This window comes from Dunckerocampus dactyliophorus, chromosome 11, assembly GCF_027744805.1.
Source record: "Dunckerocampus dactyliophorus isolate RoL2022-P2 chromosome 11, RoL_Ddac_1.1, whole genome shotgun sequence".
Lineage (NCBI taxonomy): Eukaryota > Metazoa > Chordata > Actinopteri > Syngnathiformes > Syngnathidae > Dunckerocampus > Dunckerocampus dactyliophorus.
In genome coordinates, this window is record NC_072829.1 from 17,239,565 (window position 1) to 17,266,878 (window position 27,314).

General features: G+C 40.0%; 2 protein-coding genes across 2 annotated transcripts in view; one reads left to right on the plus strand and one right to left on the minus strand.

The window, feature by feature from the left end:
* Positions 1–1,727: 1,727 nt before the first annotated feature.
* On the plus strand, positions 1,728–9,851 carry hdac3 (histone deacetylase 3). Its single transcript, XM_054792715.1, has 15 exons — positions 1,728–1,897; positions 2,157–2,239; positions 2,391–2,533; positions 4,429–4,510; positions 5,799–5,855; positions 6,149–6,204; positions 6,276–6,409; positions 7,091–7,171; positions 7,248–7,321; positions 7,567–7,631; positions 7,703–7,792; positions 7,868–7,926; positions 8,021–8,100; positions 8,245–8,402; positions 9,122–9,851. The coding sequence occupies exons 1-15, from the start codon at positions 1,843–1,845 to the stop codon at positions 9,189–9,191; spliced, it is 1,287 nt and encodes a 428-aa protein (XP_054648690.1). The 5' UTR covers positions 1,728–1,842; the 3' UTR covers positions 9,192–9,851.
* An 87-nt stretch (positions 9,852–9,938) lies between these two features.
* Positions 9,939–27,314, minus strand: part of myot (myotilin) — a 31,428-nt gene continuing 14,052 nt past the window's right edge. The window contains exons 9-18 of the mRNA XM_054792921.1: positions 22,692–22,911; positions 21,684–22,579; positions 19,668–19,818; positions 19,492–19,593; positions 19,169–19,206; positions 17,913–18,051; positions 17,597–17,804; positions 14,174–14,339; positions 13,955–14,088; positions 9,939–11,241 (exon numbers count right to left, since the gene is read on the minus strand). Coding sequence (XP_054648896.1) covers positions 11,099–11,241; positions 13,955–14,088; positions 14,174–14,339; positions 17,597–17,804; positions 17,913–18,051; positions 19,169–19,206; positions 19,492–19,593; positions 19,668–19,818; positions 21,684–22,579; positions 22,692–22,911 — 2,197 coding nt within the window. The 3' untranslated portion in view covers positions 9,939–11,098. The remainder of the gene's footprint in view (positions 11,242–13,954; positions 14,089–14,173; positions 14,340–17,596; positions 17,805–17,912; positions 18,052–19,168; positions 19,207–19,491; positions 19,594–19,667; positions 19,819–21,683; positions 22,580–22,691; positions 22,912–27,314) is intronic.

Genomic DNA, 27,314 nt, shown 5'->3' on the forward strand with positions numbered 1-27,314 from the left:
TACCATAAAACATATAACATCTGCATAACTAGCTGCTACAAGTGAACGGATAACTTTTGTTGTAGACATAAGCATCTTACCGCTGATTTAGTTGATCCATAATTGGAAGAATAAAGTTGAAAGTTGAGACGTCTGTCATCCATTGCCGCAGGAGCAAGAGCGAATCATGAGGGGAGTTTAATGTCAGCTGACAGATGTCATATGACATCTATAAAGTGATGTTTATGCGATTGACCCCAACTACCTTTGTGATCGACCGATAGCTTGCGATCGACGTAGTGGGCACCCCTGCCATAGATGCTTGAACACAACTTGTTTAACTGTACTTTAACCTTTAAATCACTTCTAAATAAATACATGAAATGCAGCCTTACATTATTTTTCAGTTCAAATAGTGTTACAGTGTTCCCTTGTTTATCGCGGGGGACAGGTTCCCAAAATAGCCTGCAATAAATGAAATCCGCAATGTGGCCAACTTTATTTTTTTTACAATTATTATACATGTTTTCAGGCTGTGAAGGCCCTCATCATACACTGTATACACTTTTCTCAGATAGACATCAACATTTTCTCACATTTCTTTCTTGTGTAAACACTCTCAAAGTTGAAATTTTCATTTGAATTTTAATGATCAGCCTACTAGGTTGAACACAATAAATTATTTATTGACTCACGTGTATTTCACTCCTCTGACCATGCACAGTCCTGGTGCCGTTCCTCTGTAGCGTTTTTGTATCCTTGTTAAAACATATTGCTTCTGTCTGTGTATTTTACTCCTCCTTACAGCATTCATTAATGGCGGCCTACAACCGCATAACTTCTGCCTTCCTTCAGCTTGTCCAGAAGTCCTACTTTTTGTGTGATGGCTGGATTCCTCTGGGTTTTGGGTGCAGAACGTTTCGTCGACATTGTGGGTTTTGTTGGGGAGAAAACGTGCAAAAATACAGTTCAGAGTCACACTGCTAGTTTGCTAGAGGTCATACAACAGGAAACTTGGCAGTGCTGCACAAAGGAGATTGATTGACAATGGTCAGAACGCAGAACACAATGGGCGGGTTCTACCTTAGCCAATTAGGACAGTTGTGCTCTATATTTAGCTGGCTATTGTAGCTTGTAGCTCTACTGAGGGTTCCTAATATGCTCGTAGAGCCACATAAACACGTACTGAAATGAGAAAGAGGCACGACATCTTTACTCCAGCTGCACACGCCTTCAACTCTCACATGAGTATACATCACCCTCTACTGGTAGCAATAGTAAATACAATAACACACACATACAACCGAGCACCGATAGAGCAAGGACGCAGAACACAATGCACGTTCATACGCTGTTAAAAAAACAACATGCAAAATTACACTTTAAAAAATCCACGTAACAGCAAGTCCAGCGAGGGAACATTGTATTTTATTTAACAATCCCCGATTTTCTTATCAATGAATTTCGGGGAACATGATTATAAAAGTTTGGGAGACATTCTCTTTTTAAATACATGACAATTAATGAACACATTTTTTTTCTTTTTTTCATAAAAAAATTAAACATTCTACAAATATGGCATTATTTTCAAATACATTTCCAGATTGACAGGCTGAACATAGAAGTGAACAGTCAAATAAGGAAACTAAAGCACATATAATTGACAAAATAAAAAAAGTTTCGGATTAGGACCCTCCTACCGCACTCACCTCCGCCCATCCCTTTCGTCACTGTCGCTGCCTGATGACGTTGTCACTCTGTTTGTTGTACCATGGCGGCATAGTCTGCTAATTGACAAACAAAATGCAGTTTTTATAGATATAAAGACATCCGAGAAATTTGAAAAACAACATTTTGCTCATAATGTCCAACAGGACGTCTTATTTTTATGACCCCGACGTGGGTAACTTTCATTACGGTGAGTAACGACGCTTGTGTTAGCTAGAGGGCCTACAGAAGCAAATGGTTGCTAATAGCTGTCTCTGGTTGTGTTTTTATTTTCTTTTGCGATTTTGGTCCCTCTTCAACATTTTTGTGTGCATTTCTACCTTGTATTTACTTAGCTGCCTCTTTTGTCTTATTCCAATGTTAAGTTAAGAGTTGCAGTTGACGCTTATTTGGATAAACGTGGAACCATGTCACAACCAAAATGACCAAAGAGTTTTATCTAAATAAAGGTGCTGGCCATCCCATGAAACCTCACCGGTTATCCCTTACTCACAGTCTGGTGCTACACTATGGACTCTACAAGAAAATGATGGTGAGCTCGACACACAAATGCACTCAGTGACCACATCATTTGGCACACACTATAATAGGATGCATTATAACAGGCAGGTACGTCACCAGGATATAAAACATGGGGGTGCAACGTGTACAAGCCACATTAAATCGTGTTTTGATTTTTGCAGGTGTTTAAGCCATATAAAGCGTCACAGCATGACATGTGTCGCTTCCATTCTGAAGACTACATAGACTTCTTGCAGAAGGTTAGCCCCAACAACATGCAGGGCTTCACCAAGAGCCTCAACACGTTTAATGTTGGAGATGACTGGTGAGTAATCACTGCTACTTTTTCCAAATATAATACTCATAATTAGGCTCTCATTCGGCAAATGTGTTTTAGGGCCACACTAAAATAGAAAGAGAAATAATAATAATAATAATAATTATATCAATACAGTGGGATTAGTGAGAGTATGGGAAAACAGTCTAATTCTATGAGGGGGAAAAAAAACTGTCATTTTGCAATAATGGGTGTCACAAGATTTCGGGAGATTAAAACGTGACAAGATTTCTCGTTCAGAAAAAAAATGTCTTGTGGGCACTAGAACTGGGATGATAATAAATGAATGAATTAATCACACAATAAATGAAAATGAACTAGATCATTTTGACAGCCTCAATATATCGCCTTGTGCATGCGTGTCTGTTTTCCTCGTCTCCCACCTCCAAACAGGCAAGAAGAGGGATCACCCTGTGCATTGGTTTCAGCACCTTGGCGTGTTTGTGCAATAGAATAACAGCATGAACGGAGTGAGCCCTTTTGTCAGTCATACAGTCTCTTTGAGTCAGTGGGTTGAGGCACGGCTGGTAGAGTGCACAAGAGTGTAACAAAGTAGAAATTAAATTAGTAGATTGCAATATATTATGTTTTAAAAATATATTTTTTCATTGTACTTTTCTTAAAAGTAATTTTAAAGTCTTATCTCGTTCCCGTAGACCAAAATCGTATGTATCGTCTCGTCTCGTGAACTGAATGTAGTGTGACACCCTTCCTTTGCAGTAATAAATCCATACTATTTCAATAATAAAATTGTAATACAAGAAAAAAAAACTCTATTTTACAACAATAAAGTTATGATATTAAAATTGTAATATTGCACGGAAAGATCTGTCATTTTGCAGTCCTAATATTACATATTAATAATATAATATTACAAGAATAAAACTTAAAACATTATAAGATTAAAATTGTATCACAAGGAAAGAGATGTAATTTTAGAAGTAATCATACTATTACAAAAATACATTTTAATTTTAGAAGGAAAAAGTCATAATTTTGTTGTAATAAAGTCATAATATTACAAGAATAAACTTGTAATAGCACAAGAAAAAAATCTTAATTTTTCAAGAATAAAATTATAACATTACGACACTGAAATTGTAATATTGAAAGTTGTAAAAAGTTGTAATTTTGTAGTAATAATGTTATACTACAAGAATAAACTTGTAGCATTATAAGAATAAAATTGTATTATTACAAGGTAATAGTTTTCATTTTTGTTATGGCCATACAGTAGTAATGTATACCTGTGTGACAGTGAAGGCTGTTTGGTATCCTGTCATGTTACACTTAAAAGTTTGACAAGCAGTGAAATAGTCAGATGTTCATCCTCAGCTTGAGCAGCATATTTTTTAAAGACAAGATTGTATGTTTTTTTTTTTTAAATGTTTGATGATGTATTTTCAAGATGCTCAGCAGTACTTTGATGATGCTGCTTCATTGGTTGACATAACTCCTGGTCGCTACTGTGTGTAAGTGACCGGAAGAAAAGCTCTGACTAACTTGGGGAAAATTTGTTTAGCCACATTGGTTTGCATGTACACATCTCAAGAACCCAAATATAAGACAGTGACTGCTCTTCTCAGATTGCTGTGTTTACATTTGTGGAAACTTTATTATGCAATTGCTTAAATTACTGCTTTGTTGTCATAAAGTTCATTTTTGCAATAATACAACATGTTTCTCATATTATCTTGTAAGTTTACTTCTCAGTGTGGCCCTAATCCTTCTTATGCTCACTTAAAAAAAAAAGGAATCCTATTACCATATTAAGCATCATTAATGATCCCTCAGCAGTTGATAAACTACAATGAACATGTTATTATGTACTTAAATAGCCATTATTATGTATGGAGCCCTTACGTATTGCTTGTTTGTCTTAGTCCTGTCTTTCCAGGTCTCTTTGAGTTCTGCTCCAGATACACAGGAGCCTCTTTGCAGGGCGCCACACAACTCAACCATAAGGTAAAGACCGTGAACACATTCACACACGCGCACACACACACAAACAGCTTAGATAAGTGGTAACACAATATTCTGTATCCTGTATCCTATCAGAGGGAGTCTGTGCCAAAGTTCACCTGATTTACTGAACATTGTTTTAATTTGCCATCTTGACACTCACAGTACAGTATCGTGTTTCCCACAGGGCTACAAGCTATCTGTGGCATTGTGTTGTGGGTTAGGCTAGTTGACGTCGTCGTCATTATCTAATTTGCATAATTGGCCATGACAAAAAACTCCGGCCAGAGCGGCGATATCCAAAAAGTCTGAGTCGGTGTTTGTGTGTAGACGGGTAAAACTGAGCTTTTTGGTTTGTGGTATAAGAAATGTGTGAACCTTATTTAACAACAGAACATGAAATTATTAACTTATGGTTTTTGGTTTTGTTTGGTGCAGCAGTAGACGTGTGTATGTGTTCCACAGTGTAGTAAGATTGCTGCGACGAAACGGTCTCCCATCGCAGCAGTCTCCATCCGCACAGGTAAACACTGTGGAACACACACACACACAAAAATGGACAGGCGAGAGCATTTAGTGATACGAACGGAGAGGAAATAACGCTGAGCGACTGAGAGGTCTGATTTTTTTGTGGGTTTTGTGATGCAAATGTATTACTCTTTCGAACGCATATTGTTTTGATAAGCCAAACTACTTACTTAAGTGACCCCCAGTAACTAACCGGAACGACGTTCCTCTTCACCGAAATCCGACCAGAACTGCTCACGGAACAAAGTGGGGGGTAAGTCACTGTTGATACACGACACTGCTGGATGCCTCGACGACAGCCAGTACGGGAGCCCATAGGCCTATATACAGCAGTTTCTAAAAAAGTTTTCATTATAGGAAAAAACCCGATACCGATATTACATTTTTAGGCCAATAATATCAGCGGGCCGATTAAAAACTTCTATCTGTGATTGTGATTAATTACGAGTCACCTATGGACAGCATGATTAATCGCAATCAATCATTTTAATAGATTGACAGCCCTACTTATTTGTGACCACGTAGTGTATGAGGTGTGTTACGAGGCAGAATTGCAATGCTATCTAGTGTACGGCGTTGTAACGACAAGATACACAGGTGGTGTTTGTGAGCAAAGGTGAACAGACAATGAGTGCTGTACAATACCTTGACAAAAATGTTTGGTCAAACCCATCAGTGGGCCACCATTAACATACAGTATGTGTGGGGAAGCATTACAATAGAGTCATGCTTTTAATTTGCGGTTATTGGCTGTATTTTCCAGATCTGTGACATCGCCATCAACTGGGCTGGAGGATTGCATCATGCCAAGAAGTTTGAGGTCAGAACACAATGGTCTCATGCGCCCACAAGCCACAACATTAGAAAGCCAGCATAAAAGCTGTATCAAGAAAGCATTTTTACGAGATCTTTGTGGTAGTCACTGTCATAGAGGTAAATAATTCAACGCAGTGCTGATTATTGTATAAAAGTGTACTTTAACTGCCTCTATCATGTCATGCAAACAGCTTCCAACTACAACCACAGGAATTGTTCCATGAATCTCTAACCATTGTAAGTGTATCTTGTATTATCAGTATGTGTACTGATGGGCAAAAATGTTTGTCTTTGCAGGCGTCTGGATTTTGTTACGTCAACGATATTGTCATCAGTATACTGGAGCTTCTCAAGTGAGACGATACTTGATTAAATAGCCATCAGTATGTCCATGTCCTTCTACATACATGTGTCCATCTCCCAGATACCACCCCAGGGTCCTGTACATCGACATAGACATTCATCACGGTGACGGTGTGCAGGAAGCCTTCTATCTGACCGATCGGGTCATGACCGTCTCCTTCCACAAATACGGGAACTACTTTTTTCCAGGGACAGGTGAGTGTTATTGTGTTATTGCATACACCTTTGTGTCCCCATGCGGGGACATTCACTTTTTCTATGAACATGCAATAGCACACATGAAATTCAAGCATACACAAATAGGCTCCAAGAACATACACAAATACAGTACAGGCTGTTTCATGGTTAATGAATTATTAAAGGTGGACAAAAAAAAAGAGACAACTAGATACGCGCACGTGGCGGAAGAATACATAAGTCATGCATCACGACACTGAGGAAGGGTAATGTCACTTTTGTTCTTTTCATCCTTCATTGTGTCTCCCAAGCCTGAGGCAGACTTTGCTGATGCAGTGGGTCAAAGAAAAGGAACGTGGAGTGAAATTAAACATTGTAAAATGCTCAGAAAGTGGAGAAACCATCATGTAGGATAAAGATGGTATCATTGAAGATGTGAAATAATCTGCTCCTACGAAATGGACAGTGATAACCAAACAGCATAGTGGTCTCATTATTGAGGCTTCCTCCCCCCAATAAGCCTGTCTCTCCCTCCCTTGCAACGCCCCTTCCAATGTGCAAGACAACCACAAGTGAGGTCGTCAGATCTGTCAAGTGAATGCAAGCTTACTGGTTTGATCCAGGCATGATGTTTGAAGTGTGTTTGTTTCACTCTGCAAGTGTGTCATAACGCTACTGTATGTGTGTGTGTTGTTGAAGGTGACATGTATGAGGTCGGAGCAGAGAGCGGTCGCTACTACTGCCTCAATGTTCCTCTCAGGGACGGCATTGATGACCAGAGTGAGTCACAACCTACCAGCACAAATGTGACTGCCTCACATTGTTAGTCATGACCAACGCTGCGTGTGTGTTTTAGGCTACAGGCAGCTGTTCCAACCAGTCATTAAACAAGTGGTGGATTTCTACCAGCCAACTTGCATCGTTTTACAGGTCAGCCTGGCGCATATTAGCATAATGAGCTAACAGAAACGATAGGGACAAAAGTATTGCAACAGTTAGCACCATTCCACCAACAGGACCTGAAAATGAAAGAAAAGAAAATATGGAGTTTGTCTCCAAGCTTTCACTCTTCTGGGAAGACCTTCTGCAAGACAATTGTCCATTCTTCAAGAAATAACATTTGTGATATCAGAGGTCACTGATGTTAGAACTGGGTGCCACGTGTTGTTTTCCAGTGTGGAGCAGACTCTCTGGGCTGTGACAGGCTGGGCTGCTTTAACCTCAGCATACGAGGGCACGGGTGTGTATCGTGTATTGGCCTTCACCTCCTTGTATTCCCTTTTCTAACTTGGTGTTTTTTCTCTTGTGCAGCGAGTGTGTGGAGTTTGTGAAGAGCTTCAAGATTCCTCTGTTGGTTCTTGGAGGAGGCGGCTACACGGTCAGGAATGTGGCTCGATGCTGGTAAGTCTGATTAAAGCTACTGTACAGCAAAAGAAATGCTGTAGATGGAAAATTGTGCTTTATTGCATCATATAGGACGTTTGAGACATCTCTTTTACTGGATGAATCCATCAGTGACGAGCTGCCTTACAGTGGTGAGTCTTTTTCAGCCTTTGGTGCCATCTGATGGGCAGTGGATGCAACTGTTTTGTACTACTCATCTGAAACTTCACCCTGTGTCCTTTCCAGAGTACTTTGAGTACTTTGCTCCCGACTTCACGCTGCATCCTGATGTCAGCACCAGGATAGAAAACCAGAACTCTAGACAGGTGAAACATGAGTGCAGTGTGTTGTAAAAGACTGCAGGAGACGTTTTATATGTCACTTCCAAATAACACACACTAACGTCCTTTCTGGGAGTCTATGGTGCTTCCTGTGTAACCACGGTCTCTTTCATGTATCCATGTGTGCAGTATTTGGAGCAGATCCGTCAGACGGTGTTCGAGAACTTGAAGATGCTGAACCACGCACCCAGTGTTCAGATCCACGACGTCCCCTCGGACATGCTGAGTTACGAACGCACAGATGAGCCCGACCCCGATGAGAGAGGGAGCGAGGAGAACTACACTAGGTCAGAACACATTTGAACAACAATGCCGAATAATGACCGAGAACTACAGTGGATCCCTGCTCATTCGCGACTCAGCGTTCACAGACCCTCTGAATATAATAATATATATTTTTATTTTATTATGTATTTTTTTAAGGCCAAAATAAGCATTTTTTACGCAAAAACCACCGAGCAAGGAAGCTCCGTTAATGCTTAAAATGGCCAAAAATACGCAAAGTACTGTAAGTACTACATATTATCATCAATGTACCTGTTACTACATGTTCACAGCATGTATATAAAACCATAAGATGTTGTTGAAGGTTTTTGGATGTGTTTTAGTAGCGGTCTTGTAGACGGCATATGTGTATCCCATTACGTGCACTACTGAGCTGTCGCATTTAAGCTGTTTTTATGTCTTTAAAACGCACAGAAAACAAAAAGGCGTGTTTGTCTCGCATAAGGATTGTGGATGATAGGCAAAATTAAAAAAAAAAGCCTGCAAAACGTTCTGTTGTTTAATCTAATCCAATTATTACAACTTTGAATTTTATTGCAAATGTCAAAAATGTAAAAAAAAATTTGGGGCATATCAATTCACTTTTTTTTTTTTTTTTGGGCCATTTTGCTGGCGAAAAGCAGGGATCTACTGTACATGGTTAAAATAACACATGAACAACAAAGACTGATCATATAAAGTTACTTCCAGTATGTAATGAATGGTGGCGTCACTCCCACAGGCCTGAAGCAGCAAATGAGTTTTACGACGGTGACCATGACAACGATAAAGAAAGCGATGTGGAAATTTGACCATGAGCGATGATTACTTAGCGGCTTGGACACACAAAACATCACGTTAACGGTCCAGTAAGAGTCTGCACATGGTTTGAATTTGTTTTTCTGTACTGTACATGCACAATAACTTGTCAGAATTTTGCTAATATTAGTTTTAAAAATATTTTTGTTATCTGGTTTATGTTAGTGAGATACAATGTCACTTCATTTATTGATATTCAATGTATGATGTTCAGGTTGTTTGGGCACAACCTGCATGTTTTTCTCCAGCCATAACCTACATCAGGAAGGCAGTCAAATGTGTCCGGTGTCTATTCATGTTGATATATTCTTTTAAGGAACATGCACATGGTTCTATCATGTTTATAAACAATTGCAATTACTGTTAAAAGCATCACAACCTGTCTTGGGGAACATGTCTCATGTGCCTTTCTGTTCCAATTTGTATTTTTACAATAGTTTTCATTGGTGGTTGCATTGTATAAGTACGCACTGTGTATATTGTATGTACGGTATGTGTACATCTATGGACTGGCATCACGACTTGAGTGCGGCAGTTTAACGTCAGTGATCAGATCTTTCCACGCTGTGTACCTTGGTTATCTTGCTTCATCTGCAAGATTGTTTTGATATTTGTGGCCAGGGGGGTTTCTAATAAAATGAACCAATAGACAATCCCTGCCATGGTCAGTTGCTTTCTATGACGAAGATTGTGAGGATATCAGACCACCATGAAATGCATTGAAGCAAAGTTGTCTGACTTTATTCCTCATTTATCCACTGATATGCTGAACAATTGACACAACAAACAGTGTTTGAAGAGAAAACACTTGTACCTGCAGCTTCCTATTATAAGAGACCTACTTTGGCAAGCTGAGCAAAGCAGATGCTTGAAACAATCATAGATATACAGTATTATGAGGAACATGACTTCTTGAATGGGAGGGTCTGGTGGGTATCCAACTGTGATACTCATAATTTCAAATACATATAGTTATTCACATACAACACCATATTTATATTGGCAGGAATTAACTTTAAAACAAACCGTATGCTGAAAAAAAACAGACAGGGATTTCATTTTCTGTGAGAACTGGGGCAAATGTCATGTTTCCAGTTGAAGTAAATACACATTATGAACGGTAGGGGGCGTAAAGAGCAGTATTTCATGCACCACTCACTAAAAGTAATGGATATTGTGCTTTGGGGTGACTACAACCTTTACAGGTGAACAGAATTTGACCTTCTCTAAACCTTTGAATGCACATGCCCAATATTTCAGTACTTTAACAAGGAGCTGCCAAAAGTTTAGTTTAGATTAGTATAAATGTTGGATGGTGGCTATGTTGTGAGTGGGGCCAATGTTCTCAATCTCAATCTAGAGTTACTCAGCCTGAAAACAGACCGCGCCCTTCTAAAACTTGCTTGAATCTTGCAAATAAATCTAAACAATTCACACAGTTTTGTGTTTTATGAATCTGATTAATGATTGAAATGTTTCCTGGACTGCAGATGAATATTTTGTTCAGCTGCCAGGATAAAAAAGGCACCAGGGCTGCATGTGTCACTACACATCTATTAATACATGTAAATGACCTCGCCACCGCCACCATTTTGCTGAGAGACGCCATGACGGCCAGAGAGGCTTACAGGCATGAATCCAACATGAGCTCTGCAGCCTGAAACCGTGCATGCGGTCCAAGGTGAGCAACAGCAGCAGCTGGACAACATGAAGAGTGAGGCTACGTTGGCTTGCAGGAGTTCAGTTAAAAACAGAAAGGTCTCTTGGGCTAAAGAGTAATGTGCATGTGAGCTTCATGCAGTAATATTCGATAACACAGCGTCTGTGCTTTGTTCGCATGGCATCGTCTGGCCCAGTTTGACACTTGTGAGATGTGTTAGAGTGACAGAGGACTTCAGATCTACAGCTCCTCGCTCTCATACAAGGGGGCGGTGTGCTGTGCGGGGTGCTCCACCGTCATGGCGGGCACATGGCTCACGGATGACAGCAGCTTCAACGACTTGGAGCCGGGGGGCGCCGTTTTCATGGGAGGCCCTGCTCGGCCTGGCAGGGGCGCAAAGAAGGATACATGTCAAAATAAAACAACGCAAAATGATGATGAATGTCAGGTATTTAGAAAATGGCATCAAAGAAACGGTGCAGCCAAAACTGGGTTAGCATTCCCTTTATGCCAGCTGCCTGAAAATACCAAGTACATTTACTCACTGACACATTTGTGCACACCAGGACTGCTCACATTGAACTGAGGAAGCTTTGCAATATTAGCTTTAAACATGAAATGGAGTGGCTTCTTTGCATGCATCTTTAACCAGGACACATTCAATATTGTAGACTTACCCTCAATACACAAAAAACACTAAAGTTGCAAAAGTATTCACTCACCACCCCCCTTGGATAGCGGCCTTTTATTGCTTTTATCAGGGTATAAGAATTTGGGGGGAAAAAAAGCTCATTTCGTGTCAAAGTGAGAGCAGATTTTTAGTGCACAGACAGTGAAATGCAGATCACCTGAAGCGACTGCAGTATAAAAACACCTGTGTTTGGGAGGTGCAGTCTCTGGTTCAGTAGTATTCCTGCTACGATTGCAACATGCAGACAAAAGAACACTCCAAGCAACTCAGAGAAAATGTAAAGGAAACGTTTAGAACCAGGAGATGGCTACAAGAAGATTTCCAACTGACTCAGCATCCCGCGGACTTCAAGTAAATCCATCCATAGTTAAGAAATGGAAGGACATGGACGAGCACTTTTATAAACCTGCCTCGCTGGCCATCCTCACACAATGAGCGATGGGGCAAGAAGAAGACTGGTGAGGGAAGCCATCAGGATGCCTGTGACCACTCTGAAGGGGTTACGCGTTTCAGTGTTCTAGATGGGAGAGACTGTGTATGGCAACTTAACCAGTTGGAGGCGTACAGGAGTGGCAAAGACAAAGCCACTGTTGAAAAAAAGATCACATGAAACCCCGCTTGGAATTTGCCCATAGCAAAAAGGTTTTTCGATCTGATGAGACAAAAAAGGGGCTTTTTGTCTATCAGAATATGTTTAACCGCACATCACAAACGTATCATCCCTATCTGGCAACATCATGACCCCGTGAGGATGTTTCTCAGCAGCAGGCCCTGGAAGCCTTGTCAAGGTAGAGGGGAACATTAAGGCAGAAAAATATCAACAAATCCTGGAGGATAATCTGGTTCCACCTGCACACACCTTGGAAGAAGGTTTATTTTCCAGCAACACAACCCAAGCACGCAGCAAAAGTGTCACAGAACTAATTCAAAGACTACAAAGTCACTGTGGTCACGTCAAAGCCCAATCCAATCGAGAATTTGTGGCTGGACTTGAAGAGAGCTGCTCACGTGCCATCCCGGAGCAACCTGACAGTTTGAGCTGTTTTGTGAGGAGGAATAGTGAAAAATTGCAGTGTCCAGCTGTGCTAAACACTCTCTGTTGCCAACTTGCTGACTTTGTCGCTAAATCTGGCGACAATCCAAACCCTCCTGGCACCAGATTTCCTCAAAAGCGACCGGCGACATTTTCTGGCGCCGCTCGAGAGTTTTCTGGTATTTGGGGACTTGAAGGTGAAAGCACGCATTGATATAGTTTCTGTTCTCACGGAACAGCAGCACACGCCGTCACTGCACTGTCAGCTTCCACCGCACACCCAGAGCACGTGGAGCTCTACGCATCCAGGAATCACTCATGCACGACACGCGGTGCCGTCAGGGTGGTTCTCGCTCTGTCTTACAGAGTGCGATCTAAAACGTAATGGTTCTTAATCTTGATTAAATCATTACTCATTACCCTCAAGCCTCGTTAGGACTCGGCCACGTACCTGTCAGTGTGTCAAGTAGTCCTAACTGCAAGATAAAAGGTGGCGGGTGGAGGCGAGTCCGAATGTAATTATTATGCTGACTAGACTTTGAGAGGCGCCGGCCGAGATAAAATATTAACATTATTTTATTTTGATGAAATGATGGCCAATTTGAAATGAACAAACCAAGAATGAAGTTTGTTTGTACTTCTAAACATAATTAAGGTGTTTTAACTCACTTTTTTGTCTCTCCTACAAGGTTGTGCTTTTTTTTTTTTCCTTACAGCATATTTTACATCATATGCAAATAATATGCAAATTAGCCGATGACATCATGTAGCGACTTCTAGGTCACCCAACAGCTACTTTTCTTACTGAGGAGTTGGCAACAGTGCACACACAGGACTGTTATTGCAGCCAAAGGTGCTTTTCCTAAATACTGACCAGAGGGTTGAATACCAGTCATTTACTTTACATTATATATTTTTAATGGAGACCGATTTGGAAAAATCTGTTGCCACTTTGACATGAAAAGAGCCTTTTTCTTGTCAAAAAGCCAAATTATTTTGACAATGTTTCCATTTATAGAAGCAATAAAGGGTTGAAATATCCAAGGGGGGTTTCAGCTCATGCATGACAGAGGGACAGGTCACTAGCAGGTCACACAGAGCAGATGCTATGTTATACAATCAAGCAGAAACCTAATAGCTGGTTGTTTTTTTGCTGCTGTGAGTTGTCTTTCACCAACGACCCATCGTCCATAGGCAACACTCTCTGGTCCAGCTCATGATGGGCTATCATGATGAACATACGAGGTATCATGTGTTCATCATGTTTGTGCTTGATGGTGTAATGCATCCTCCCTCTGCTGTTTAGACTTTACAGCCTCATGACCAACTATGGGACGTGTAGCAGACTCGGAAGAAGACGTTGAGGACTTACGGCTTATATCCAGCCTGGCATTGCATGTGGACATGCCAGCTTCGTTGATGGCCGAGAGTGTGTACCAACCAGCGTCAGACTTGGTCAGCCTCTCTATCAACAAGCACTGCCTGCCTGATCCATCCTGGTAGAGACTGCACACAAAAAGACAGCCTTGCAGGGTTGAGATCAACATCCTGATGAGCAGACATCGTTATGAACATGAAAAGAAGAGCCCACCTCATTCTGTTGGGGTCTATGCGCAGCATGTCTTTATCTTTTTTCCAGAAGAGTTGTGGAGGAGGTGAAGCATCTACTTTACATTCTAATCTCACAGTGTCGCCCTCTAGTGCTCTGGAGTTGGACATCTTTTGAACAAAGGTGGGAGGGCGCAGAGCCTCCTGGGCTGCAAAGAGGCAAAAGAATATTGGAATCACTGCACAGCTGATATGGTATCGTAATAGACGGTGCTTCATCAATGCCCTCTTTCTAGTTTCAAATCATGACTTTATGAAGTGACATTAAACATCGTTGATGTGTTGAGTCAAAACTGACTTGACAAAATATTGTTCATTGTTGACCATATGGTAGTACTAATAGCTATCAAAGCTTATGATAATGCTTATGACCATAACGATGGTACTAATACACATCTTTCATAACCTTGATACCAATATATGACCATAACGATGCTACTAATCCACATCTTTCATAACCTTGATACCAATATATGACCATAATGATGCTGCTAATCCACATCTTTCATAACCTTGATACCAATATATGACCATAACGATGCTGCTAATCCACATCTTTCATAACCTTGATACCAATATATGACCATAACGATGGTACTAATCCACATCTTTCATAACCTTGATACCAATATATGACCATAACGATGCTGCTAATCCACATCTTTCATAACCTTGATACCAATATATGACCATAACGATGCTACTAATCCACATCTTTCATAACCTTGATACCAATATATGACCATAATGATGCTACTAATCCACATCTTTCATAACTTTGAAAGTAATGATGTTACTTACATATCTTTCATAAACCTGATACTAATAACCATCTTACTAATACACTTCTTTCATTACCGTGATACTATGATAGCAGTGCCGCTACTAAACAGCCTTCCCAGCCTCGATACCAATATGACTATGCTACTAATACACATCTAACCTTGACACTATTATGACAATGATTAAAACACATCTTTGGTAACCTCGATACAAAATAATGATGCCCTTATACAGTATTGATGTATACAGTATATATGTTGATGTGTATTTGGTGTCTTAGTGTGTATTAGTATCTTTGATACTACTGACAACATTGATGCTACTTGTACACATCTACAACTGCTGACATCACAACAATGGTAATATGCATCTTTCAGGACCTCGATACTAATATGCCAATGCTACTGCACATATTTCAGAACCTTGATACCTAATATGTCAATGCTAATACACATCTTTCAGAACCTTGGTACTAATATGCCAATGCTAATGCACATCTTTCAGAACCTTGATACTAATATGCCAATGCACATCTCTCAGAAACTTGATACTAATATGCTAATGCTAATGCACATATTTCAGAAACTTGATACTAATATGCCAATGCTAATGCACATATTTCAGAACCTTGATACTAATATGCCAATGCTAATGCACATATTTCAGAACCTTGATACTAATATGCCAATGCTAATGCACATCTTTCAGAACCTTGATACTAATATGCCAATGCTAATGCACATCTTTCAGAACCTTGATACTAATATGCTAATGCACACCTTTCACAACCTTGATACTAATATGGCAATGCTAATACAAATCTTTCAGAACCTTGATACTAATATGCCAATGCTAATACACATCTTTCAGAACCTTGATACTAATATGCCAATGCTAATACACATCTTTCAGAATCTTGATACTAATATGCCAATGCACATCTTTCAGAAACTTGATACTAATATGCCAATGCTAATGCACATATTTCAGAACCTTGATACTAATATGCCAATGCTAATGCACATATTTCAGAACCTTGATACTAATATGCCAATGCTAATGCACATCTTTCAGAACCTTGATACTAATATGCCAATGCTAATGCACATCTTTCACAACCTTGATACTAATATGCTAATGCACATCTTTCACAACCTTGATACTAATATGGCAATGCTAATGCACATCTTTCACAACCTTGATACTAATATGCCAATGCTAATGCACATCTTTCAGAACCTTGATACTAATATGCCAATGCTAATGCACATATTTCAGAACCTCGATACTAATATGCCAATGGTAATGCACATCTTTCAGAACCTTGATACTAATATGCCAATGCTAATACAAATCTTTCAGAACCTCAATACTAATATGCCAATGTTAATGCACATCTTTCAGAACCTTGATACTAATATGCCAATGCTAATACAAATCTTTCAGAACCTCGATACTAATATGCCAATGGTAATACACATCTTTCAGAACCTTGATACTAATATGCCAATGCTAATACAAATCTTTCAGAACCTCGATACTAATATGCCAATGCTAATGCACATCTTTCAGAACCTTGATACTAATATGCCAATGCTAATACAAATCTTTCAGAACCTCGATACTAATATGCCAATGGTAATACACATCTTTCAGAACCTCGTTACTAATATGCCAATGCTGATACAAATCTTTCAGAACCTCGATACTAATATGCCAATGCTGATACAAATCTTTCAGAACCTCGATACTAATATGCCAATGGTAATACACATCTTTCAGAACCTTGATACTAATATGCCAATGCACATCTTTCCTAACCTTGATACATGACATTTTTGACATGAGGATAGTTTTCTAGAGAATTTACTAAAATGATTGTCGCTAAGGGAGACAGGATAGATGGTTAGATGGAAACAAAATGCTAATTGTTATTTACTGTGATTTGAACAATGCTTCTACTGAGTGGTAAGTTAATATTATTTTTCTTGGTTCAAGGTTATTAATCTAACCTGACAAGATTCTGTAAATAGTTGATATGTAAAATAAAACTCAAGAAAATCTCCTACAGTTCAGTTGATCTTCTCAGCCTTTTGAAGTTCAAGCATGCTAAATCACCAAAGAACTTGACAACATGAAAACCCCATTAAGATGCAAAAGTACATTTGTAATAAGATCATAAAGAGGAAACACTTGAGTAAAAATTGGTTCATTTTAATCAATGTGAGGGTAATTGTAAATAATCAAATCATTTATTAGAAGAGAGAAAATCCAAAACAGAAATGATGTGGCTGCATAGTGTGCACTTTGAGGATCTTGTGTTCATAATTGACTCTGCTACACCCAAAAAACAGTTGAGCTGATCTGGTGGAATATCCCTGGCATCAACTTGGTTAAAAGGATCAACAAACGGACAAGACTGTTAGAATGTGGGAGTCAGAACAACGTTATAAATAATTTCCAAAAGGTGATTTAAAAATGATTCCAGTTGTATTTTCAGAATTATTTCCACAGCAAATCTGAAGAAGTTCTGAAATCATGTTGACTTTCCTATAGAGAAAAAAATACATTTCATAAGGGTGTCTCAATTTTTTCCTACACATATTGAAGAAAGTAATTTTACCTATGACATCAAGCTTCAAGGTAAATCTGCTTTCCCCGGCACGGTTCCTGGCCACACACTCGTACACGCCAGCATGGTGCACTGTGACAATCTCAATGATGAACGAATGCATCCCTTTCTCACACACTAGCATCTTGTGGTAGTCATCTGGACGTATGGCTTTACCATCCAAGTACCAGCAGACATCCGGGGTTGGAAGTCCTCCAACCTGAATATTGAGAGAAAATATTCTAAGAAAATCTCCCAACCATGAATTAACATCGATGCAGCCACCACTTTTAAAAAGTGATGCTTTCAGTGCATTTGTGTGTCTCACCTTGAAGTCAATCCTACAGAAGCGTCCCTCCTCCACAGTGAGGTCTTGAGGGATCTGCATGAAGCGAGGGGCATAGCATTTTTCCTGGATAGCTGATCCTTCGTTCCCCCGCTCATCTGTCCCAGAGTGGTGTTTCCCCCTGTTGGGGTAGTCAGATAATGTATTAATTTATTATCGTTTATTTATTTATTTATATTATTATTATTATTCAATCCCAGCCATTTTTCAAAAAACATCCCTTCCAGAACCGGCCATTGTAGACGATTTTGACTGGTCTTTCAAGGCACACAGATTATTGTGTTCTATGGCTATATAAACATAGAAACATTACACTCATTTTCTATCAGCAAAAAAAAAAAAAAAAAAAAAGTTTTTTTCCCGTTCTTGAGTAAATCAACAGTAGAACATAGGTGAGTTTCAGGAAAATATCAATTCCCAACAAAAAAGGGAGGAAAACAGCTTTTTGTGAAAAGATACATTTCAAGCATAACTTTCACTTTGACCCATTTTTTTTGCGTTCATGTGTCACGTGCTGATTAAGATCAGTTTATAATTTCATTGACTGTATTAGTCCAGAGTTTTTCACACTTTGCACATGACTTACAAACACAAACTGTAGGTTATTCTTTCCAAATTGTAGGTTGACAAAAACTGGATTCTTATTTGTTAATTTATTAAGCCTAACCTGTCTTACTTATCAATCGTAAGAACGTGTTATCTTAGTTGACGATTGGTCATGATTTTTTTTAATGACTGTTTTGTTGAGACAAAATGTTAAAAAAGGCACATTTTTATAACTTACATTGCATATTGCAGTATTTGTCTTATTTGGCACAAACTGTTTATTTGTGAAATGCAGTGGCCTCACAGTAAAAGAAGCATAAAGTGTTCATCATGTGACCTGACATTAGTTTGACGGAAGAACTGCTGCCTATATTGGTATCGGTTGATATCAATTAGTCGAGTAGTAATTGGTGGACAATATCGGTATATCTATAAGAAAGCCAATATCGAGCATCTCTACTTATATTTTCATTATTGTCTTTTCTTTACTGATTGGCTGGGAAAACAAAATAACGTGAAGCGTGTGACATTTATTTTTATTTACACCATACCCAATATGGTTCATTGTCCTACAAATACTGAAATCTAAAGTATTAATGTGAACATAGAGACAGATAAACACCTTTAAATCCAATGTTTCTCTGCGAGGTACAACTACTGTTTGAAACCTATGTCAATGATCATGTACTCACCATAGCCCCCCAGTGTGTCTTCCTTCTGGTGATTCTGGCTACAACAGAAAACCGCTCAGAGTTAATTGCAGATTGTCATATTGAATTTGTGTAGGTTTTCATATTCTGAAACAATCACATCTGCAATAACATGGTGTCATTCTCAGAAAGCGGGTAAAAAATATCCCAGAAGAGGTCCTCTATCTGGTATCTCTTCATTCAGCCTCTTATTAACATAATGAATGCTGAAAGCTGACGGGCATGGGGCTTCATCATATACCGGTACATTCTAATCCCTGCCACACACTGTCCCACTGAAATGTCTTTAGACAGTTTATCAGCACCTGGTCAAGTTGCGAGTCTGAAAGACTGTCTTGGTCAAACATGTAGTTGGCGCTGTCTGGACCCAGCAGCCTTCGCGCCATACGCTCCTCGTAGGAAAGTTTCTGTCACATATAAAACATGTACATTGATAAGTGCTGATATGTTTTCTTTTAGCATGATGTGTGAGGACAAACACCTGGCTGTTTCTCCTCCTGGTTTCTTTCGAGCGTAGCTTCTTTTCCAGATCCTGGATGAGGGCATCCTTAGAACCCTGAATGTCTTCATCTGTTGAGCGAGAAGAAGATGGCCGAGAAGCTACAGTCTTCTTGAGAATGGGCTTCGGAAGACTGGGATAGAAAAAAGAAATAACAGGAAGTCAACACAAAGGAATTATTTGTCATCATTCCTTTCACAGTCAACAGTGATACAATGATGTATGAATGTTCTTACCAAGAAGCCTGACAAACAGAATTGTGTCTGGCAAAACATAAAACTTTTCAAGAGTCAGCATGCTGACGTTCCGAGCCAGTAGTTGCACATGGACATAGAAACCGAGTAATCTCTAGACTGGTTTGGACCAGGGATGGGCACAGTCCATTTTATGGATTTTTGATCAAATGTTTGTATATGCTATGTAGTCGTTACATCTGGAAGCATTGGAGGTTAAAGGATTTTACACCTCTGCAGTCGTTAGCGGAAGGTGGAAGAAATCCCCACCAAACTACTTTACGTCTTAATACAGTGGATTATCAGAGGTCAAACATAATCCGTTTGAGTCTGTTGGGCCTTAAATTGGTTTGGATTGTGAAAACATTTTGGGAGATCAACAACTGCTGACCTGTTTTGTTACATCTCATCCACTCTCACCTCATTTTTGTCCATCATACTTTTTCATGATATTTCAGGCCAACTGTTCTGAGGGTCCACTAGTGCTGTAAAAGTACATAATTTGCATTGGCTCATCAAGGTAGAATAATTTAAAAAGGGAAAGTAAAGTTTTGCACAAACCCCAAAGTTATGTCCTAACCCTATCCCTAACCCTGTGCTAACCTTAACAATAACCCCAACCCATTTTGAACTACAATAATAAGGTTAATGGGAAATTGGAAACTTAGGTTATAAGGTTAACTAAGGAAACTAATGTTAAGAACTGGGCTCACGGGACCAAGTGGGGGGTAAGTCACTGTTGATGCATTACACTGCTGATGAGGATGTAATGATAGTTACAGCTTCAAAATCCAAAGAAGAAATGGAAGTGAGACTAAAACTTTTTTGAGTAAGCAATTTATTAAAAACTCCATTGTTCCATTGAAGGAAAAAACACCCCAGATCATGGTGGCGCAACTCCACTGTGCCGTGTGGAAAACATCTCAGGTGGGATGTACTTGTCATGCCGGTAACGTTGGAAGCCATCACGACAATAAAGGTTAAATTTTTTCCTCATCAGAGAATAAAACTTTCTTCCACCATTCAATATCCCATGTTTGGTGCTCTCGTGTAAATTCCAAGAAGGGCTATGTTGTGGCGTTGAAGGAGACAAGGTCTTTGAAGATGTTTTTGGTTTTTACAACCCTTCTCTCACAGATGCCGTCTGATGGTTATTGGACTGCACTCGGCACCATTAACAACCCTCATTTGGGTCGAAGATCATCCTGTGTCTTGATGGACAGCCAATCGGATGCTCCGGCTCAGGGCCTGAAATGGTTTTTCGGTCTACCACTTGACTTTTTTGTGCCATAAGCGTAAGGATATTTTAAGAAGTTTCATATGAGTGTGTTACTGCATCCAACGTCAGCAGCAATGGCGAGCTGCGAGAGGCCTTGTATATGCAGCCCAAAAATCCAAAGAGAAAGCTTTTTTTCCTTTGCCATCAAGCGATCATGACAGAGTGAATACAGAAACTTACATTGAATGCACATTTTTGCCAAGTTTTTGACTTTTAAAGGCTGTGGTCTTTTGATCAGCTGAAGAATAGACTATTTCAGTTTAATGGTTGTTCGCAAAAAATTGCATATTCAAACATTTTTGTTGCACTCCCATTTGCTCTCTTTGCATTTTGAAGCTCTACCTACAGTAGAACGTCCTTAAGATCCAACAGTGCAAAATGTGAATTCTTGCAAATTTTCAACTGGTCTTAAAATTCGGATCAAGATTTTCACTAAGTGTATATCAACAAATAATACGCATGAATGTGAAACTGCTGTTTACTCACGTGCTCGGCGTCCCCTTGTAGTTGGCTGGCAGGGAGACCACAGGGGGAGGAACACTGTTTTGATTATTAGGAGTGTTGGGCTGTGGGAGCGAAGAGGAGCTGGGAGAGAGGCTGGAGTGAGGGAAGGAAGGGGACAATGGAGGAGGCTGTTGAGGAAGGGAGGACGGAGAGGAGGCAGCTTTCATCGGGAGACGAGGGCTTGAAGGAGCTAGCGGAGACCAGGATGGGGAGGTGGAAGAACGGGGAAAGGTGGAGTTGGGGGTCCGTTTGGAGGAGTAAGGGGAGAAAGAGGACTGGGAGGGCAGCACGGAGCAGAGGTACGCAGCGGGAGCTGACATGGTATCCTGATTGGCTGGCAGAGTGGCACTGCCAAGGCCGCAAGCACTTGGGACACTGGGGGTGAGGGTTATGGTGGAGCGCATGGTAGTGCGTGGGAGGGAAGAGGAGGATGGGAAAGAAGAGGATGAGGCAGCAAAGGAGTTGGAAGCAGCGGAAGAGGAAGCCAAAGTGGGGGAGCTCAGACTGGATGAGGAGGGGGAAGACTTGCTTGCCCCATTTGACTGTGTTTGATTATGACTAAGGTTAATTGACTGAAACTGAGATTGTGTCTGAGACATGGACTTTGACACGGAGTGGCTTTGTGAAGACATCCTAGTTTGACTTTGCCCTTCAGCAACTTTTGAACTATGCATGGAAGTCATCTGGTTCTCTTGGGAATTATTCTGGTTTTCCTGAGCCTCCCTCATCACACTTTCATAGCTGGGTGCCTGGAAGGCTGACTGTGACTGAATAAAATGTCTTGGCCGCTCATAGTTGAAGGCACTAGGAGGGAAGTTACTGGGAGTAAAGGAAGGTAGGTCTGACAGGTTCATACTGTTGCCACCTAGCTGGGAGGGCTGCACAGAAGAAGAGCATGAACAGCAAGTAAACAAGGCAGAACAATGAATGACTGGGAAGAAGACGCATGAGGACAATGCGTCCAATGACAGCTTTATGTTAAGTTCTTACATTGAAGCTCAGCTTGCTTGGAGTAAACAGCTTGGTTGTTGTTTTTTTTTCTTTGATTTGTGCAGGTGGTAGTGCTGGTGAAGATGGAGGCAAAGGGCTGGGTGTGTGGACTGTGACCTCTGGTGACTGATGGCCCTCAAAGCTCAGCGCAAACTCGTCCTCCTGACTCTGGCCCAAGTGATCGTCAGAAGTGTGGTTGACCAGCTGAGGCGCTGGGAAACTGACAGAAACAGGCCACCAGTTGAAAAGAGAAAAAAAACAAGGTTCCAGGATAGGATCATATTATAAACAACTTATCTAGCGCCTGTAAAATAAAATGGACAAATCTGTGTGTTTTTTTTTTAAATGTACTTAAGTATCTCTGTTGAAAAACCCTATGCCGGTTTTGCTTCTGAGTGACTTATTTCTGTAAAAAGTATTTGTTAGTGTGGTTAGTGTTAGTGTTAGTGTGGTAAATGTTTGCCTTCATGGCTCTTCTTACAAAGCAGAGAAGCTACACAACCGTAAATGACACCAGCAGAGACACTCAAAGTTTTTATTAGACGACTATTTTGGTACAAACATTTAACTGTCAGCAATAGAGCATGACTTCTGAGTTTTACTTATATAATAAAAACCTACCGCACATACCATACCCTATATTATAAATGATTACTTTGTCAAAGTCACAAAAGTCCAAATGTGGACTCTGAAATGTGCCATTAACTCATTCAATACCAATGACGGATTTATATGTTTTTTAAAATCCAAATGTCCGATCCCAAAGACGCATTTATACGTCTTTTACGTTTTTGTGTGCGAGAGGCAAAAAGAAGTGATGATGCAACGCAGCACCACTGTAGAGCAATAAAAACAGCCACTAGGTGGCAAAAGTGCATGTGATCAGAGCTCCGCAGAGCTCATCATGGCACTCATGATGACTTAGGAAAGACAGACAGGAAGGAGGAAGTTGGAGAGCATGGAGGAGTGTAGCGCACACACAACATGTACGCGCACACAGATACACACACATGTACGCACATAATAGAGTTATAAAACTGTAAATAGTTCATGGTGTAAATTCTTATTTTGATGGAAAACAACCCTTTTTTGTGTTGATTATGTTGTGGTGCAGGGGTTAGATATTTGACCTGTCACAAAAACAAAAAAAATGTTATGCTTGTACTGTATTAGGTCTGGGCGATAAACCGAAAATTTACCGTAACCAAAATTTACCTCGATAACCGACGTCATTTTGCCCGGTCGGTAAATTCTGTGTGTTTTAATAAAAAATATAAAAGACTTATTTGTAATAAAAAAGAAAATAAAAGACTTATTTGTCTGTTTTGACTGTGTGTGTTCTGGTATGCTATGTTCATTCCCCTTTAAGACGAGGTACAGCGTGTGTAGTCACGTGACTCTACCCATCCAGCCTGAACAAGAAGGGAACCAGACGATGAGGGAACGGCTGTTGGTTCAAATGAAGAAGCGGCTGTACAGTGCCAGCATTTCACTCGCATATGCGCCTAGAAATAGACTGTACAACTACAAAAAATAGAAAGGGATCACACGTGCGACTACGTTTTTCATCCCTTTCATTTGCATTTTGCTCTTGAAATAAGCCCATACAAAGTGAATCATAGTAGAGTAACATTTTGCCGCATCTGTAAATAAATCTACAAGTCTCCTACAACTTTTCTTGGTTCACATCGGCAACTTGTGTTGACGCTCGATGACATCTGAGCCGTACAAGCTGCACTCGCTGAAGTAGCTAGCTAGCTATGTTATCAGTTGGATGGAGCGCTGCTGGAAACATGAATGCTCTCTGTGACGTACTATAGTGCTGTCCCACTCATGCACGAAAAACACATTTTTTCTGTTTGTATACATCGTAATGCTGCTCCGAATGAAACTAAAAGCTAATAACACAATATTTCACTTTAAATAAATAGCTTTTTAAAGCCTTTAAAAAAAGAAAAAAAAACGTACATCATGGCCAATTATGCAAAATTAACAATTCAGAAATAAAGAACAAGAAAATAAAAACATTATAAAAGCGTCTCTATAGGAAACCATGATTAGTTTGATTAGTTTTAAGGATTCCATGCTTTATTTGATGTCAAAAATAGATGGTCACATGGCTACAAGAACATGTGAAATTCTCTATTCACTGTGTAAATGATCATTTTGATTATGGTTATCTATCCAGTTTCTAAAGCCAACATTGCACACACATATAGGCAAATAACATGACAACTAGTGGTCATTAGTAATGTAATTGCATGAGACGTGGTGTCAGTCATGTTATGTGGCTGTACTGTATGTGTAGCTTACTACATGTGTGTACAGGATGTAGTATGCCAGGGTATGTACGATACATTCATATTTGTGGACCGCAGGCCGAGAGACATTAATTTTGGGTTCTTTGGTACTTGGATAAAAGAAAAAAAAAATGGAGAGGTAATCTATTTGTGTGTTTTATGTGACTGCCAACATTTACATTGTACTTTATTTACAAAGCACATCTCCACTCAGTGTGCTCATCGTCTTTGTGCTATTTTGTGCTCATTTGTCATTAAATACAGGCATCATGTCTGAATTGAAGAGTTATAAAAATACAGAGCTGAAGCAAATTTGGTGAGCTACTCAAAATCATAGCGGAGAGCAAGGCTAAGTGACGCTTTAACGCCATAGAGACTATTTTACACCATGGGATGGCAGACACCTGTAACTTTAACATGAGCAACACTTGCTGGTGTGTTGCTATGCAAAGCTAAAGAGTTTAATGAGTTTGAAGCGCCGCGTACATGGGAGCTCATGGCTGCTGGCGGCAGCGACTCCGCCCGCTTTGACAGTCCACAAAGCAGCACATTTTGGAGCTTCGCCATGTTTTGAGTCGCAGGAAGGGACATCCCGGAGGAACATTTGATTGACCAAAGCTTGCTCTTTGACAGCTCACAAGACAAATTTGAGATTCTCATTTAGCCTGATTTTAGTTTCTATTTTGTCTAAAAATGTTTTTTCATATGTTTCTCCAAAAAGACGATGTACGGTGCGTGTGGCACGGGTGGTCAAAACACCGGTGGGGTGGGTAAGTGGGGGTCGGAGATAGCAGGTGTGTAAAAAAAAAAAAAAAAACGCGGAAATAGCAACAGTTGCGGGAGAATGTGTGGCAGGAAGTACACTTCTGACAGAGGAGAAGGCAGCAGTGGTGTTCAAGATCCCGCTGTAAATGATGATGACGGCAGGGTTTGCTTGCGAGATGAGGAAGACATTTTGATGAGCTTGTTGGGTATCGTGGAGACGGGGATCTGGCAATTTCTGAGCCTGGTGATGTCATACTATCCAAATTAGATGAGTGAATTTAACCCCATCACAAACTTTGGATCATACTGATGATTTATCTCATTTACAGTATGCCTTTATCTCTAACCGTTTTCAAGCTACAACCGTTTGACATAGTAATTTCAGACCTTAACATTTTCTTGATAAAACGTGGAGGCTAACTAGTTAGCTCGTTAGCACGATATAATTAAAGCCGTGGAAGTCTCTTGTGTCCCTGCAGTGATCTCATAGCCTGTGCACTACCAATGTTATGGTTTTGGTTTCATTTTATTTGAACATGCATGCAAGTTACATCACATAATTCAATTCACAGTTCCACATGTCCAAAAGGAGTAGGAATAAGCAAAGCTTAAGAGTGTGGAGTGATTTTTCATCAAGAACAAAATTTGCCTTAGTCAATATTGCAGCATTTATCGCCACCTTATGTTGTATATTTTTGATGTGAGATTTTCAGCTAATTTTATTTATCTATTATGATCCCCAGAAATGTATTGTCATTCACCCTTTCAATGTCCACTCTGTCTATTTGTATTTGGTCGTACGTGTCCTTTCTGCTATTACCAAATAGCATTATTTTAGTTTGACTTAAGTTCAAGGATAATCTGTTTTTATTAAACCATCTTTTTAATATGGCCATTTCATCCGTGACTTTTTTAATTAGCTCTTGTGTGCTTCCCTCCGAACAAAAGACAGTAGTATCATCCGCAAATAATCCGCAATGTGGTGTAAAGAATAATACGAACGACTATACGGGTGTTACTTCATGTCTACAGGGTTCTAATAATGGTTAGAAAGTCACATACAGGTGTTTTATGCTCTAACTACAAAAATCTTCCATTTATTAAAATTGAATTCTACTTCGTGGAAATTCACTTATCGCGATCGGGTTTGGAACCAATTAAGCGCAATAAAAAAGGGTCTTTGTTTGGCGTTTCTGCTTGTTGACAGCATCTCAGCATCCACTGCAATTTGTACTTACTGTTAAAATGTTTAAATAGCATAGAAATACAACGAGGGTACAAAAAGTCCCACAGTGGTCGCTTTAGTTTAACCTTCCTTTCACTGTAACTTTAACAATCCAAATTCCAAACTTAATGTCTGGATGATCCGAGGCCTTGGATGTCTGCAGACTGTGGGAGGGAGAAAGAGATTAAGTGGGCAAAGCTATATCCGTCAAGGAATTCGGACATCAGCTGGCAGGTGCATGCACACGACTTGTGTCCCGCACACGCATGCATACTAACATACAATGCCTGCATGGAATAGGTAAGCGCATACTATCCTTTTAGTCCTCTGTGA